Here is an 18377-nt window from a genome sequence, read left to right as displayed (position 1 = left end):
AAAGGAAATTTATATATATCTATATCTATCTATCTATCTATCTATCTATCTATCTATCTATATCTTTTAAGGCTTTTTGCCATAGGTCATGTGTGCTCACCAGAGAAAGAGAGACAGAGGGAAAGTGAAAAATTACCCCCCAGGGGGATGCCACACCACAGTTCTTTCTCCATTCTTCTCTTGGGATTTTGGGCACACATGTCCACATACTTGGCCTGATTTTCAAGTCCCAGGTCTGGAACTTGAACTATAATCAGCCATGTGAGAGTCTAACTCCTTAACTACCATGCCACCTGCTGGCTCAGAAATTTATCTTTAAACACTACTTTATTGTATGTGTATGTAAATAGAAGCTTTCTTTAAAAAGTGACTTTTTTTTTTTTAAGAGAGAGAGAGATTTTCGTTATAGGGCACATGAGCTTGCCAGAGAGGCAGAGACAGACAGACAGAAAGAGAGAAATCACCCCCCAGGGGGATGGGCATGCCTCAGTGTCTTCTCCTCCATTCACCTCTTGGGATTTTGGGCACACAGGCACACACGCCTGGCGTGAGTTTTAAGCCTGTGGTTGAACCATTGTCAACCACATGAGATTACAGTGATGTAACCATTATGCCATCTGCTAGTCCCTCTAATGCTATTTTTTAAGTTTATTCATTTATCTCTTCCATGAGAAAGAGAGGCCGCCCCATAGGATCCTCGTGATGTGATGCTTCTCCAGTCTCAGATGGGCCAGATCACAGATACATGTGTACGCACCCAGCATGTTCAGAGATGCCCAAGGATGTGAACCCAGGGCCTTTTCCTATGGGTTCATTTGTGCTATCAGTGGCTTTTTTGTTTTTATAGGTTTTTGCCATAGGTGCATGTACTTGCCCAAGACAGACAGAGAAAGACAACGAGAAGGACAGTTAGAAATCATCACTTGGGGATGGCCACGCTTCAGTTCCTTCTCCATTATTCTACTGGGATTTTGAGCATGCATGCACATGCTCCTGATATGATTTTCGAGCCACTGGTTCTGAGACTTGAACCATTTGGTCAGGCATGTGGGAGTTTGGTGCCTTAACCACCACTCCACCTGCTGGCTCCATCACTGGCTATTTTTCTTTTAAGGACTATTTTATTTAATTATATTTTATTTATTTATTTTTATTTGACCAGAGAGGGACAGAGTGAGAGAGAGGGAAAGCAAGAAAGCAAGCCACCAGGTCTGGGACTTGAACAGTGGTCAGCCATGTGGGATTCCGGCGCCCTTAACCACCATACCACCTGCTGGCCCCCACCATTGGCTGTTTTTAAGGTAACGAATTAAGTACAAATAGGGATCTAAACGTGTTCTATGTAGTTAATACTCATCATGAGTATGGCTTTGAAAAATATTAACCTAGTATAAAGTTGAATGACTTTACTTTTCTGCCTCTGGTGTAAAGAAAAACAACACAAGAAAATACAAATTATGGCAATGATGAAAGAGTTGTGTGTGTTGCTGAGAGATCTGTTATGATAGAGTGGTTCTTGAAATGAGACCCAAAGATGTAAAAATCAGACATGATGTGGACACTGAGTGCAGAGAGGACTCCAGGTAGCGAATGTCAGTGACTCTTTAATGACTCAGATGAGAAGTCAACAGGTCTGGCTGGGATGCAGTTCAGAGAGGAGTGGTCCAGATAGGTGCTGATCTTGGAAGTGAAACTATCCATTTTGTACCTTGTGCCAAATTCTTAGTCTTCTAAACTCTGTCATGGTAGTTGGTGTAGTCCTTTGATAATTATCTTGTTTGTAACCCTTTTTAGAAGACTTTTTAAATTGGTGTGCAACAAAGCTTTAACCTGGTTCTTAGCATTGCCCCCTCCCACTTTGCAGCAGACTGAAAGGGAAGTAGACATCATTTGATCTGATTTAATGTTCATTTGCAGTTATTTTTGCCATACTTTTCATTCACATTTCATTTACGCTATTAAAATGTTTATTAACATTTATTTTCCTATGTATTTTGTCTGCTTTCAGAATTGTTTTCTTTACTTTGAGTTGAAATTCAAAGGATCAATTCCATCTTTCTTTTCTCTTTATTTTAAAGTAGATTTCAGAGCAGGAAAAGCCACAGACAGGCATGTGTGTCACGTTCAGTTATGTTTGGTTTCTTGATGCAAGTGTTTACTCTATCTTTTGTCTTATGTTCAAAGATGAGCATATACCACGTGGGAAGACAGGAGTAACAGTAGGAACTAGACTCTATTTCCCTTCTCATTGGAATGAATACTCTTAAGCTTTGTGATCATCAGTTTTTATTGCATAAAAATGTCAGTAGCTACAAAATAATGGGGAAAACAGTACATATGTTCATACTACTTTGCTAGCTTATTTGAAATATCAAGTATGCATTTCTTAATTAGATTTTGAACTGCAAAAGCAAACCCTTTAGAGATGAGCTGTCTCCTTCTCCCTTAGCGTTTGTCTTAATGCCCATTCAGCTAGTTTCCTTACTGTAATGGCCAATCAGGAAACTAGGCAAGTGCGGAAATTTCTGACCGCACAATCTTTCTTTTCATATGTGTCTGCCTTCTTCACCTGTCAGTCACTCTGCCTGAAGATAATAGTCCTTTGTTAAGAGTAAAATTAAAGACCTATATCACCGTGATGTGAAATCTATTTTAGAGTTATCGATTGTATTTCATTCAAATTTTCCTGCCTTTTTTGTCTCTTGTTTCTGTTTTATTTGTTGAGAGAAGCAAAATAAAACAAACTCCTTACTTTAATTTAAAAGGTTGATAAGCTCCTTCCTGGGCTCTGTCCCACACCCAACAGTAGTCACAGAGCAGTATCTTAAAAGTCTACTTCCCATTGTTACTCTTCTACCTACGGTAACTTTTTAGAGAGTAACTTGGTATAAGTTGGTCTTGCCAACTGCTTTGCTAAGTAAGCATTTGCATTTATCCACATACCATCTGTGCTAACAAAGCAACAGCAAGTGATCTGAGAGGTAAACCTAGGGGTGTAATCTTAAGGCAAGGCTCAGAAGCCAGCTCTCAGTTTCATGAGTTTTTCTCAGTGAATCTGAATTCCAGGTTCTCTCTCGGTGGGATACACTGATGTTTGTCTCCCGGTTTCTGTCTCTAGGGCATTTGTTTACCTGAGCAACTTGCTGTATCCCGTGCCCCTGATCCACAGGGTGGCCATTGTCAGTGAGAAAGGTGAAGTGCGGGGATTTCTGCGTGTAGCTGTCCAGGCCATTGCAGGTAGGTGACCCTTTTTGGAAAAGGGAACTGGGTTTGTGGCCTAGTGAGAGTGCAGTCCGGTCAGTTCTGGGTGGGCCACACTTCAGTTCCAAACTGTGGTGAGTTTCTCTGTCTTGAAGAAAGCCTTTACTGCTTCCTTTCTAGCTAAATTCTTTATAGTCCAGGAGGCTACTGCCATTTTGGAATAATATGATAAAAGAGATTTCCTTTTACATGAAGTACTCTGGGATTAACTTTATAAAAGTCACTGACGTTTCAAATAATGTTTCTTTGGCTGCTATTTTGTAATGCATGAATCGAGATTCTGATATTTTCTACTTGTCCATGAACCTGCCTGCATTCTGAGGAAAGAATGTGGCCATTTCCTGTAACTTTTCAGTCTTAACTTCCAAATGCTATGCTGTGTTTAGTGACCTTTCAGCCTTCCCCCATGGAAGCCTTGGACACAGTCACCAATGTTGAGTTGATGGGAGTATCCTCCACAAGTGCAGTATAAAATGTTTTCAAATATTCGTTGCAAATTATTGAAAATAATCTCGCCAAGTGGAAGGGGTCAGTGTTTATTCTAGATGTGACATTTGAACAATCTCCAGAATAAAACCAAGTCTTGATTAATTTGTCTAATTTGAGCTAAAGAGATCGGTAAAAATCTACCTGAATAGAGTTAAAGTAGCCCATGTAATTTTACTACTTTGGTAAAAATTCTTTCTTAAGCAGAAAAATTTTCCCGTTTACTTTGCAATCTAATAAGATTCATTCTCCGTCCTTTCATCCTTCCCATATGTAATCTTATTTAGTCCTTGCCGATTTTTTTTTCCCACTTAGCGGATGAAGAAGCTCCTGATTATGGCTCTGGAATTCGGCAATCAGGAACAGCTAAAATATCTTTCGACAACGAGTACTTTAATCAGGTGAGAAACTTTTAGGAAGAAGGAAAATCTGTGGAAATAGGAAGAAATAGATGTGTTTATTTAAAAAAAAAAAAAATTCTGGGACCAGCAGTTAGTGTAATGGTTATGTTACTGAACTCCCATGTAACTGACCTCGGTTTGAGTCTTGCACCCAGTGGCCTAAACTCACACCGGGCGCGTGTGCATGTGTGCCCAAGATCCTGAGAGGAGAATGGAGGAGAAGCGATTGCGGTGTAGCCATCCCCCCTGGAGGGTGATTTCTTGCTTTTTGTCTCTCTGTTTCTCTCTGTCTTTCTGGTGAGCGCACATGCCCTAAAACAAAAACCTCTCCAAAAAAAAAAATTTGGCATTGGAGACCAGTTCTTCTACCTACAACTGAAAAATATAGGATGCCAGTAAATACAGAGCTGTTCAATAGAATATGGACACATGCCTAATAATTGTAAAAATCAAGGGAAAGACCCAGCATTTATATTTGCCTTTTCTCAGACAGCATTTTTTTTTTTTAAGCTTTTTGTTATAGGGCACGTGTGCTCACTGGAGAGGAGAGACAGAGAGAGATTGAGAGAGGGAAAGTGAAAGGCTCCCCCTCTTCCCCCGGGGAAATGGCCATGTCGCAGTCCCTCTCTCTTTGCTCAGGATTTTGGGCACATAGGCTCACATGCCTGACATGATTTTCAAACCATCAGTCCAGGGCTTGAGATGTGGTTGCCCAAGTGGGAGTTCAGTGCTTTAATCATCATGCCGCCTGCTGACCTCTCTCAGCTCTTAAGCCACATAATGTTCCAGTCATTATTATGGTTGGGCAAATAAAAAAAAAGTAAGGAAACTGGGGGGAGATGTGCTTTTGTACAATTTTATTGAATACCTACCCCCTGCCTTTCTTTCAGAGTGACTTCACTTCAGTTGCAATGACTCGTTCTGGTCTCTCCTTGGAGGAGCTGAGGATTGTGGAAGGACAGGGTCAGAGTTCTGAGGTCATCTCACCTCCAGAGGAAATCAATCGAATGAATGACCTAGGTATGTAGACAGAGTTTACTGTGATAGGAACATTTTTCAAGAGGGGAAAATACTGTCCAGGGACATAATTGTGTTCATCACCTGGGACTGGAAAGAATGCTCAACCCTCCTCCTTCCACTATTTGAACCAAATGTGTATTCATTTGATCCTCTCTAGATTTGAAGTCAGGCACTTTGCTGGATGGTAAGATGGTAATGGAAGGGTTTTCTGAAGAAATCGGCCACCACCTGAAACTGGGCAGTGCCTTCACCTTCCGTGTAACGGTGTTGCAGGCCAGCGGGATCCTCCCGGAGTATGCAGACATCTTCTGCCAGTTCAAGTAAGCCACCCCTTGCTGGCCTCCTTCCTGGCTCTGAACCCAGATGGTATCCTTTGTGCATTGTAGAATACTTTACATGTGAGATAGTGATACTCTTTTTTTAAAAAGTAATTATTTATTTTACTGTATTATTATTATTTTAATTTGACCAGAGAGAGACAGAGAGGGAGTGAAAGAGAGGGAAAATAAGAAAGCAAGCTACCAGGTCCAGGACTTGAACTTCAGTTGGCCATGTGGGAGTCCAATACCTTAACCATCATATCATCTGCCAGCTCCCGAGATATTGGTACTCTTTTTTTTTCTTGGAGAGATTTTTGCTACAGGGTGTGTGCACTTGCCAGAAAGATAGAGACAGAGAGACAGAAAGTGAGAAATCATACCCCTGGGGGGATGTCCACGGCTCAATCCCTTCTCCATTCTCCTCTCGGGATCTTGGAGAGGAGATGCACGCACACACACCCAGTGTGAGTTTATGTCACCAGGTCTGGGACTCAAATTGCGGTGGACTACATAGGAGTCCAGCGACATAGCCATTATGCCAACTGCTGGTCCCGATTTTGGTACTCTTGAGAGAGAAAAGATTACCAGTCTCTGAAGGAAAATGCTTTCTCCTCTCAGGATAGCAGTGAGATGCAGAAACCTTACTGGAGTGAGACAGAGCTCCTGTGTGGAGGCTTGCAGCCTTCAGAGGGTTCTGTTGTGAACTGTCCCTTCTGCCAGGAATGGAGGGGATCTGAACCAGATAAGCCATTGCTTAGTTTTTTAGTGCGTTTCATGCTAAAGTGTCATATTTTCTTTAAAAAGAATTATTTAATTTAATTTATTGGAGACCAGTTCTTCTACCTACAACTGAAAAATATAGGATGCCAGTAAATACAGAGCTGTTCAATAGAATATGGACACATGCCTAATAATTGTAAAAATCAAGGGAAAGACCCAGCATTTATATTTGCCTTTTCTCAGACAGCATTTTTTTTTTTTAAGCTTTTTGTTATAGGGCACGTGTGCTCACTGGAGAGGAGAGACAGAGAGAGATTGAGAGAGGGAAAGTGAAAGGCTCCCCCTCTTCCCCCGGGGAAATGGCCATGTCGCAGTCCCTCTCTCTTTGCTCAGGATTTTGGGCACATAGGCTCACATGCCTGACATGATTTTCAAACCATCAGTCCAGGGCTTGAGATGTGGTTGCCCAAGTGGGAGTTCAGTGCTTTAATCATCATGCCGCCTGCTGACCTCTCTCAGCTCTTAAGCCACATAATGTTCCAGTCATTATTATGGTTGGGCAAATAAAAAAAAAGTAAGGAAACTGGGGGGAGATGTGCTTTTGTACAATTTTATTGAATACCTACCCCCTGCCTTTCTTTCAGAGTGACTTCACTTCAGTTGCAATGACTCGTTCTGGTCTCTCCTTGGAGGAGCTGAGGATTGTGGAAGGACAGGGTCAGAGTTCTGAGGTCATCTCACCTCCAGAGGAAATCAATCGAATGAATGACCTAGGTATGTAGACAGAGTTTACTGTGATAGGAACATTTTTCAAGAGGGGAAAATACTGTCCAGGGACATAATTGTGTTCATCACCTGGGACTGGAAAGAATGCTCAACCCTCCTCCTTCCACTATTTGAACCAAATGTGTATTCATTTGATCCTCTCTAGATTTGAAGTCAGGCACTTTGCTGGATGGTAAGATGGTAATGGAAGGGTTTTCTGAAGAAATCGGCCACCACCTGAAACTGGGCAGTGCCTTCACCTTCCGTGTAACGGTGTTGCAGGCCAGCGGGATCCTCCCGGAGTATGCAGACATCTTCTGCCAGTTCAAGTAAGCCACCCCTTGCTGGCCTCCTTCCTGGCTCTGAACCCAGATGGTATCCTTTGTGCATTGTAGAATACTTTACATGTGAGATAGTGATACTCTTTTTTTAAAAAGTAATTATTTATTTTACTGTATTATTATTATTTTAATTTGACCAGAGAGAGACAGAGAGGGAGTGAAAGAGAGGGAAAATAAGAAAGCAAGCTACCAGGTCCAGGACTTGAACTTCAGTTGGCCATGTGGGAGTCCAATACCTTAACCATCATATCATCTGCCAGCTCCCGAGATATTGGTACTCTTTTTTTTTCTTGGAGAAGTTTTTGCTATATGGTGCATACGCTCTCCAGAAAGAGAGAGACAGAGAGACAGAAAGTGAGAAATCATACCCCTGGGGGGATGTCCACGGCTCAATCCCTTCTCCATTCTCCTCTCGGGATCTTGGAGAGGAGATGCACGCACACACACCCAGTGTGAGTTTATGTCACCAGGTCTGGGACTCAAATTGCGGTGGACTACATAGGAGTCCAGCGACATAGCCATTATGCCAACTGCTGGTCCCGATTTTGGTACTCTTGAGAGAGAAAAGATTACCAGTCTCTGAAGGAAAATGCTTTCTCCTCTCAGGATAGCAGTGAGATGCAGAAACCTTACTGGAGTGAGACAGAGCTCCTGTGTGGAGGCTTGCAGCCTTCAGAGGGTTCTGTTGTGAACTGTCCCTTCTGCCAGGAATGGAGGGGATCTGAACCAGATAAGCCATTGCTTAGTTTTTTAGTGCGTTTCATGCTAAAGTGTCATATTTTCTTTAAAAAGAATTATTTAATTTAATTTAATTTATTTATTTATTTTAATCTGACTAGAGAGGGACAGAGTGAGAGAGCAAGAGAAAGAGAGAGGGAAAATAGAAAGCAAACCACCAGGTCTAGGACTCGAACCTTGGTCGGCTCTGTGGAAGTCCAGTGCCCTTAACCACCACGCCACCTGTCAGTCACTAAAGTGTCATATTAATGAACACATCTGAAAGCAGTGAATTATCTAGCCATGAGTTATGCCTATCTAATACTTGAGAAAAGGAAAATGGAAATAACATACCCTGTACTCTAGGTGCTTTCTTTAAAGCCTCCCTGTGATAAAAGTTGTTTGCAAATCTCAAGTTTTAATACCTCCGAATATGAATATATCTTTTCGGTACTTGGAAAGGGCTGTAGTAGAAAATAGTCTGATCCACTCCACACCTAAAGCCCACAGTTTGCCGCTACTGCCCCCAAAAGGCCGCTTTAGAGTTCTGCCCTCCCTCTCCCCTCAGTAAGTGCCTGGGCTTCCTTCCTGTGGCAGTTTATAAAGCACCACTTTTACACAGGTTTTAGCCAAGTCCTGAATTAAATATGAATAGTACATAGTGAGCTACTAACATCATTTCCTGTATCCCATAGTTGTTGAAATGTTACCCATCCAGTATTGATTTCATCTATTTGATTTTTTAAATGATTTTATTTTACTTTACTTATTTTTTATTTCACTTTGACCAGAGAGAGAGAGAGAAAGAGAGAGAGAGGGAAAATGAGAAAGCAATCTGCCAGATTTGGGACTCGAACTGAGGTCGGCCATGTGGGAGGCCAGCGTCCTTAACCACCACACCACTTGCCGGCCCCCTATTCGATTTGTTTTTGCTAACAGAATCAAATTTACAGTAAGATGGAATTGGCTGGGTAAGTCTGGTTTTTTGAACTTTTGCTGTTATTCTAATCAGGCAAGTGATACATATTAGGGAAAAGATCTATTTGGTTAACTGATGTCTAAAATGACAGTAACTATGTTGACCTTTGTCCTGAAATGTTCTAAAAAGAGAGCAGTATCTCCACCTGGTGTTAGTTCTAGGGAAAGGAAGTTGACTCATGTTAAAAGAAGCCTCAAAGCCTTCCTTGGTTTTTATAAACTCTCATCTGGCACATGTAGGTAAATACAGGTGTAGATAAAGTGAATGAGTTCGTGTGTTACCAGTGGAACCCCAGGATGTTTGTACCTCCTAAAAATGGCAGAGTATTGGGGAGGGTAGTTCACGGTTAACTAATGCCTGTGTGAGTGCCACTGGCAGGTGCATTGTATGATCAGGATAAGAAAAAAATGAGGGGAAAAGTAAGATGTAAGAGAAGAAATAGCATCCATGTAGTACAGAAAGCTGTGTCAGCCACACATGGTACCCACGATTTGGAGCACTTGGCAATGGCACACCACTAATTTGAAAGACAGGGAATTCCTACTGCTAATAATCTCTCTCCCTCCTAGTTAAAATAAATAAATAAATAAATAAATTCCCCATTTCTTGCAGATGGTGGGAGGGATATCCTTCCCATGGTATTTCTCTCTGGCAGTAAATCTTTGTGTTGGGTATTTTCTAGTTCTCCACTTGTTTTTATTTCAGACTACTAACGGGAAGGGAGAGAGAACAACAAAATCTCACTACTTCTGAGACAAAGTAAACATAGTTCAATTGCACAAATATTTCCAGAGTATCTTTTTCGTATTGAGCCTTGTTGGAAAACTCTTTCTGTCTCTTGGGGAGACCAGATGTAAATATGTTGTTATATGGAGTGAGGAAAACCAGGTCCCTAGTGCTGTGGAAACGAAACTGTCAGGCTGAGTCAGACAAATGTTCTGGAGGAAATGACACTTGAATCCACTCTTCGCTGGGTACTAGAGACTCTAGGCAAGTCTGCCCTCCAGAGGCTTTAGCACTACCTATAGAAGCTTGAGTCTGCCCGATGTCTGCATAAAATGATTTAATTATTTTTATTTTCAGTAAAAAAATACAAAGGAACAGGAGTCCATTGAACTCAATTCACTCTTTAGGGTGTTCTTGCATATACACCCACATGGCTAAGTGACCAGGGCTAGTTCATTTGTTAGTTGTTTTTTAAATAAAACCTAAAATGCTGGGACCAGCAGTTAGTGTAATGGTTATGTCACTGGACTCCCACATAGTCAACCACGGTTCGAGTCCCGGACCTGGTGGCTTAAACTCACGCTGAGCGCGTGTACGTGCGTGCCCAAGATCCCAAGAGGAGAATGGAGGAGAAGGGATTGCGGCGTGGCCATCCCCCTGGGGGGTGATTTCTCGCTTTCCGTCTCTCTGTCTCTCTCTGTCTCTCTCTGTCTTTCTGGCCAACGCACGCACCCTATCGCAAAAAAAAAAAAAAAAAAACTAAACTAAAATGCTGTCTGTGTGTGTCAAAAATGCTCTTGACAAGGAAATGTTAGTAATGTAGCTCAGAGAAAGACTGCTGAAGTAGGACCCTCTTTCCACAGGGTCCAAGTTAGACTCCCACAGATCCTTATGAAACTATTTAATGTAATATTCATGTGTCTGATTTCTTTTAAGCTTTTTACATCGCCATGATGAAGCGTTTTCCACCGAACCCCTCAAAAACAATGGCAGAGGAAGTCCCCTGGGCTTTTATCACGTACAGAACGTAAGTGACAGGGATGTTTTTGCCAGCCGTAGTGGGTTTGTGGTACTGTGGCTTTCTCAGCCCAGGAAGATGACGTGAGGCGTGAGCTGCTTGCGGTGCTAGGGGGAGCTTTGTGTGGAGAACAGACAATAGAGGGAGTGGCCAGAGCAATGAGGTGACCCTCAGTGGAGAGCAGCAGGCTTCTTATCTTCAACTACAATGGGCCCAGTGAGGGCGTGTGGCCTGGTCAGCCAATAAGATCTTTCACTGGTTGGAATGTAGTGAGTTGTTTTAGTGTTTCTGACCTGGAAAAATAAGCGTTGTTTAATATGAGTTTGCTAAAGTTGATGTATTGTCCTTTGAACCTTAAGGTACTTGTATTATTTGGTTGCGCATAGTGTAGAAAATATTAAATAACTTCTGAGGCTAAATTAAGATTTAATGGTGCATTTTCTTGCAGCTGGATAGTGTAATTATCCATTACTGCCCCTTACAGCTGTCCTTATTCATGGAGTTAGAAAACAGACCTGGCATCTCTTACATGAAATTTCACTCTAACTGTCCAAAGTCATTATCTATATCACCATAGCTAATGTTCATTCTGGTTTTTTCTTTCTTTTTCTTTTTTTAAAGCAGAGGACACATGAGTTCACGGGAGAGAGACAAAGAGAGAAAAAGTGAGAAAGCATACCTCCATGAGGGATAGCCACACTGTAGCTCCTTCTCCATTTCAGCTTTTGGGATTTGGGGCACACGCACACATGCCTGGCATGTTTTTCAAGCCACTAAGTCTGGGACTACAAGTACACAGTTGCCCATGTAGGATCCAGCTTTCACCACCATGCCACCAGCTGGCCTGAGAGTTTATTTTTTTGCCACTGTTCTATGTGGGGGTGGGGGTTTTGTGTCTTTTTTTTTTTTTTTTGGAGAGGTTCTTGCTATAGGGTGTGTGTGCTCACAGACAGACAGAAAGAGAGAAATCACTCCTGGGTGGATGGCCAGGCCGCAATCCCTTCTCCTCCATTCTCCTCTTGGGATCTTGGGCATGCACGTACACATGCCCGGTGTGAGTTTTAAGCCACCAGGTCTGGGACGCGAACCGTGGTCTACTACATGGAAGTTCAGCAACATAGCCATTACGCTAACTGCTGGTGTCCCGGGTTTTGGTGTCTTTTAATCCTTACCTTTATACCATAGATTGTAATCCCTATGTTGCAGTTAAGATAACTGGGGCACAGAGCAATTAAAGTCACTCAGCAAGTTTACAAAGCTAGGAAGAAGCAGAAATAAGATTTGAATCCAGAGAGGCTATGGCACTAGCCACTACATAAAGCTGTCTCTAACTCCCTTGCTAACCATGTCCACAGTACAAAGAAAAGAGGCCTAGCCTAGGTGGCACGATCTATAGTGCACTGGACTGTAGTGCCGGAAGCCACGTGGCCACATGGCTGACTGCAGGTTTGGATCTTCAGGCTGGCCTGAAAACGTCATGCGTGGGTATCCAAGAACCTGAAAAGCTGGAGGACTGGGGAAAGGGCCAGACCCTGTCAACAGTGCTTTGTCTCACATACATGTGCACATGCTCACTACCATTAAAAAAAAAAAGAAGAAAGGACAATTCTGAAAGTGGACCATGCGAACAAAAATAGACTTTTTTCGGGAACCAGCAGTTAGCATAATGGCTATGTCGCTGGAGTCCCACGTAGTCGACCGCAGTTCGCGTCCCGGATCTGGTGGCTTAAAACTCACACTGGACACGTGTGCGTGCATGCCCAAGATCCCGAGAGGAGAATGGAGGAGAAGGGATTGCAGCGTGACCATCCCCTCAGGGGGTGATTTCTCGCTTTCTGTCTCTATGTCTCTCTCTGTCTGTCTGGCGAGCGCACGCACCCTATAGCGAAAAAAACCTCTCCAAAAAAAAAATATATAGACTTTTTTCTTTCCTTTATGAGAAGGAGAAAGAGAATGGAAGGAACAGAGATAGAGAGAGGTTTATGTGTTTAAGATAAGATCCTCCTCCCCAGGCTTCCCAGTTAGCTGCAATCACAGGCACACGTAATTGTACCAGTGTGTTCAGGTTGGCCCGTGAACCAGACCAGGGTCTCCCATGCAGCTTCTGGCCTCCCTAGTGGTGGCTCTATTTATGTGCCTCTGTTTCTGGGCCATATTTTCCTTTTTATGTTTATATAAATTTGAGAATTCATATATCCATAAATACCAATTGACTGCTGTACCCAGGACTGTGCTTGACACTTCTGGGGAATACTGGTAGATCACAGATGTCCCCAGGAAGCTTGGAGTTAGGTAGGGCAAGTAAAACACATGCATAAATAACAGTAGAACAGGATAGTCATGAGAAAAGTGTTCATTAAAGGAGTGGGAATGGAGAGAGAGAAAGTTGTTTCCATTGATAGATTTTTTAAAAAATTCTTTAATTAAATATGTCTTGTTTATTTATTTTAATTTGACCATGAGTGAGAGAGAAAGGGAAAGTGAGAAAGCAGGTTCCCAGGTCTGGGACCTGAACCATGGTCAGCCATGTGGGAATCCAGTGCCCCAACCACACCACCACCTGCTGACCCCATGATAAGAAAGATATTTTAAGTAACTTTCTTTCTGGGGTAATTAAGTGGAGAAAGAGGTGGGGAACTTTCCGAAGGATGTAAGGTAAGAAAAGGTGTGTCAGACTGAGCATCAGTCCACAGTCAAAACGTTTTTCTTATTGTCGTTGCTATTTTATCTGGGCCTGGAAATGTAGGAATGGTTTCGATAAATGGAGATAGGTAAGAGCCTTCCAGGCAGGGCTGTAGCCTGGGCCAGTCTTTGACACAGCTGAAGAAAGAGCAGGCAAAAGAAGCAGCAGGTGAGTTTAAATCAGGACAATAATGGGCGAGGATGAAGGTGGGGGGAGTCAAGGTTCACAGGGGCCAATTGTGGAGGGTCTTGAATGTTTAAAGGGTGATAAAGTTGCTTTAGAGTGAAAACCAGAGGGGCACTTTTGTTTAGGAGACAGGCATAGTAAAATACCCAGCACATACTTGACACCAGCAGCAGTTCTAAAGAGCTCACTGAAGCCAACGTGTGCTTTCTTAGAATAAATCTTTTCTTAATCTTGTTTGGTTTTTTCCTTTATTAGATTGCAGTGGAGGTTACGGAATCATTTGTGGAATATATCAAAACCAAGCCTATTGTATTTGAAGTCTTTGGGCATTATCAGCAGCACCCACTTCATCTGCAAGGACAGGAGCTTAACAGGTTTGGATCAGATGAGAAAAGATTTTTGTGACTGTTTTGTGTTTTAGTTCCTCAGTTTCTGGAAAGGAATAAATATTTTGAGGGATTAAGATAAGTAACAGTTTCATGTATTACCCTATGTTTCCTTTTTAGAAACTTCACCACCTTTTTCTTTTTCTTTTTCTTTTTTTTTTTTTAAAGGGATACTTTTTTTGTTGTAGGGCTCATGTGCTCACCAGAAAGAGACAGGTAGAAAGTGAGAAATCACCCCCAGGGGAGATGGTCACACTGCAATCCCTTCTCCTCCACTCTCCCCTCGGGATTTAAAATTTGAGCCACTGGATCCGGGACTTGAACTGTATTTGACTATGTGAGAGTCCAGCAACGTAACCATTACGCCATCTGCTGATCCCTTCGCTACCTTTTTCTATCCACCTAATTACTGATTTTAGTCAGAGCAAATTGAATTTTGTCCATGTGACCTAGAATGCCATCTTTTTTTAGGAAGAAACTTTGAATACGATAGAAAGTTGAGGTGATAGGGATATAATGGAAAATGATATGTAATTGTTCCACAACCTTATGAAGTGGAAGCTCTAAGTAAAATCATCAAAATTGATTGAGAGAGCAGCAATAGACTTTTGGATGACGGTAGCATGTCAAGTATTGATGGAAGAATTTCTTTCTTCATTTGCTAGAGGGTGCATGTGCTTGGCAGAGAGTGAGAGAGAAAGGGAGAAAGCATCCCCCAAAGGCAATGGCCACACTGCAACCTTTTCCCCTTACCTCTTCATCCCATTGGGATTTGGGGCACACATTTACAAGTGCTAGCATATTTTTCAAGCCACCAGGGCTCAGGCTCAAATGACAGGATCAGCGTGTGGGATCCAGCTGCCTTAACCACCAGGCCACAGAACCAGCCTCAGAAGAATTTTCTTATTTCATTTAATAGCTGAGATTTACATGGGGATTTTTATTCAACTGTTTCAGCCTGTTTCACTATGTGGGATTATGTCTGGTATCTGGTGTTATGTCAGAGTTGAAAATTCAGAAGATCTGTTTCCTTAAAAGGAGTTTAAACATGACAGTAATATCAACATCCAACTCTTTTTAATCTTGATAATGTTGTCTCCTTTTCTTTGCAGTCCACCTCAGCCATCTCGACGATTTTTCCCCCCACCCATGCCACTCTCCAAGCCAGGTGAGCACAAATTCCATTCTTTGCATGCTGTTCTCCTGTGAATACATCTCTTACTCTGAAAGACTTCAGATAAAATCATGTTCCCATTCCTATTCCTCTTCTTTGTATCCTTATGTATTCCTGCTCTTGTTATATGTGTCTAGCAGGAACTAGAATTCTTTGTTCCTGATTTAAAATAAGAAGAAACAAGAGTGCTCTATCTCTGCCAGGCCTAGGCAATGGGTTTATTGCAGACTTTAATCACCCTGTTTCTAAGTCTCTCAGCTTTGTATGTAACTCCCCTTAACTGTCAGGTGACAGGGCATTTCTTTGCATTTTAAATTTATTCTGCATATTTGATGATCTTGTTTTGATTTTTCTTTTATTTTTGTCCCTTTTCCCTCATTGCCCACTTGCCAAATTCCCACCCCACCCTGTGCTTATTCTTTACCCTCTGTACTCCTCATCTTCATCTGCCTTCAGATCATGAGAGAAAGATTGAGCTGATTCGGTTTCTCATGTCTGGCTATGTGAATGTGCATGTGCTGGACACCTTTTCTGAGCACGCCAATGTGCTTGCATCCTCTGCTGTTGCCACCTTCCAGAACGAGGCTGACCCATTGCCGCCTTTTCTCTTTCTGCCAGTTCCCAGCTGCCAGAGCGAGAGGGTACCCAAACGAGATGGTTAGTAGCTAAATTAGCTCTGCCTTAGATGTAGACAACTTCAGGGGCTTGTCCAGAAGTCTGGCTCTCTGTGTATGAAACGCCAGTGTTTCATGAGCTAATGTAGAGTTCGGCACTTTGTCTGGGTCATACCATGTTGCCTTCAAAGAGATTTTAGGAAGCACCATTTCTACTTGTACCTCTTTTACATCACCCAGGGACAAAGGGCTTTGTTTTTTGTTTTGTTTTGTTTGTTTGTTTGTTTGTTTTGAGAAGTTTTTGCTATAGGGTGCATGTACTCGCCAGAAAGACAGAAACAGACAGAAAGCGAGAAATCACCCCCCTGGGGGGCTGGCCATGCCCTTCTCCTCCATTCTCCTCTCAGGATTTTGAGCATGCACGCACACACGCCCAGTGTGAGTTTAAGCTACCGTATCCAGGACTCGAACCACGGTCGACTACATAGGAGTCCAGCGACATAGCCATTATGCCAACTGTTGTTCCTGGCAAAGGGCTTTTTACATTTGGTTTTTTGGAGTCTTTGTAATAGTGTTTTTAATTCTGAGGATTTTTACTAGTAGTTGGGTTTTGTTTTGTTTTGTTTTAAAAAAAAACAACTTCTAGTTTTGCTTTCATTCAAATAGATGACTGCCAGAATCAGTGACCCTGTTTTCTTCCTGCCTGGCATCACGGGCTCATGTGAAATTCAGCTAGGGTGAATACTGTTGATAGGCAGCACATTTGAATAGTGCTATTAGATTCTTTTTTTATATATATATAGAGGCTTTTTGCCATAGGATAAGAGCACTCACCAGAGAGAGAGACAGACAGACAGAGACAGTGTGAGAAATCATCCCCTAGGAGGGATGGCCATGCCACAGTCCCTTCTCCTCCTTTTTCCTCCTGGGATCCACCCATGCCAATCCTTCGGGCATATTTTTAAAGCCACTGGGTCTGAAACTTGAACCGCAGTCAGCCATGTGAGAGTCCAGCAATGTAATCACTATGCCATTTGCTAGCCTTTGATTTTTTTTTTTAGAGAGAGAGATTTTTGCTATAGGGTATATGAACTCACTAGAGAGACAGAGACAGAAAGTGAGAAATCACCACCCCCTCCCCATTCTGGGGTAATGGCCATGCCACAATTCCTTCTCCTCCAGTCTCCTCTTGAGATCTTGGGCACAGATCCACATACACCTGGAGTGAGTCTTAGGTCGGGCCGGTCTGAGACTCGAACCACAGTTGACTATGTGGGAGTCCAGCAGCATAACCATTACGCCATCTACTGGTCCCTGGCCCCTGATTCCTAAAGCCCCTTTATATACACTATGTTAGTGAATCTGCACAAAACCTTTTCAGGTAGCAGGCTAAATGCTAATATTGTAGAGTGGCACCAAATGAACGACCACCAAAGCCAGATTAAGTTTAAAGGGAGTCTTTATTAGCTGGCCAGTGACTACAGTCAGGCTTGGGCGTTGTGTACCGAGAGTCAAAACGGTAGCCCCAACTGAAGTCTGAGTAGTCTTTTTATAGGGGATCAGTTACCAGGGGTTTCTGTGCAAGCAGTTGCAGAAGCTGAATCAAGCAGGTTAATTATTTCTGAGGAGAGTGGGATTTCCTTGCAAGCAGTTACATTGCTAAACAAAAGGGCTTGGGGCTATTTAGCAAAGACAGTAGCAGGTACAGGATGTCGTCCTGGATATGGTTTTCTATATGGCTAGCACAAGCTATTTTTTCATGGGAAGAGCAAGCAGGTTTACAGAAGCAGACAGCCATGTTAGGGTAAGGGAACAAAATGGACAAACCATTGTTCATGTGCAAGATTAATATGTGGCCTTCCACACTATCATCTGTATCTTGTAAATGAGACAGACTTACGGAGGTTAAGGACTTAACTAAAGTCACAAAACATCAATACAGTTAAGAAATGGAATTTATGGGGCATCAGGTGGCATGGTGCTTAGGGTGCTGGACACCCACGTGGTTGACCATGGTTTGAGTTCCAGACCTGGCGGCTTACTTTCTCTCTCTGTCTCTGTCTCTGAGTTCACATATCTTATAGCAAAATAAATAAATAACAAATTAAAAAAAAAAGAAATAGAATTTAAACTGGGCATAGTGGTGCATGCATATAGTAAAGAAAAGGAATTTAAACTGAGCACGGTGGTGCATGCATATAGTTTCAGCTACTTTGAGGGAGTCTGGCAAGCGGATCACGAGTATAAGGCCAGCCTAGGCAATATAGTGAGACTCTGTCTCTTTTTGAAAAATAAAAAATTCAAGATTTAAATTTGAAGAGAATTTGCTTTTGTTTTAAATTATTTTATTCAATTTCATTTATTCATTTATTTTCATTTGACCAGAGAGACACACACACACACACACACAGAGAGAGAGAGAGAGAGAGAGAGAGAGAGAGAGAGGAAAGTGAGAAAGCAAGCCACCAGGTCGGGGACTCGAACCATGGTCGGCCATGTGAGAGTGTCCAGCGCCTTTAACTACCATGCCACTTGCCAGTCCCCTAAATCTGAAGAGAATTTGTAACATAAGATCCTTTA

The 18377-nt window shown here is 42.4% G+C and overlaps 1 protein-coding gene across 7 annotated transcripts in view; it reads left to right on the top strand.

Annotated features, from left to right (window-relative positions):
- The window catches only part of KIF1B (kinesin family member 1B), a 161341-nt gene that overhangs the window by 101938 nt on the left and 41026 nt on the right, over positions 1-18377 (top strand). For all 7 annotated transcript variants that reach the window (XM_006145348.3, XM_006145353.3, XM_006145349.3 and 4 more), the window contains 7 exons: positions 3119-3237; positions 4063-4148; positions 5039-5168; positions 5326-5488; positions 10673-10763; positions 13879-13997; positions 15122-15177. In XM_006145348.3, the coding sequence (XP_006145410.1) occupies positions 3119-3237; positions 4063-4148; positions 5039-5168; positions 5326-5488; positions 10673-10763; positions 13879-13997; positions 15122-15177 (764 nt within the window). The remainder of the gene's footprint in view (positions 1-3118; positions 3238-4062; positions 4149-5038; positions 5169-5325; positions 5489-10672; positions 10764-13878; positions 13998-15121; positions 15178-18377) is intronic.

The sequence above is a fragment of the Tupaia chinensis genome, unplaced genomic scaffold (assembly GCF_000334495.1).
Source record: "Tupaia chinensis unplaced genomic scaffold, TupChi_1.0 Scaffold000146_1, whole genome shotgun sequence".
Taxonomy (NCBI): Eukaryota; Metazoa; Chordata; class Mammalia; order Scandentia; family Tupaiidae; genus Tupaia; species Tupaia belangeri.
This window is presented reverse-complemented; position numbering and strand designations above follow the sequence as displayed.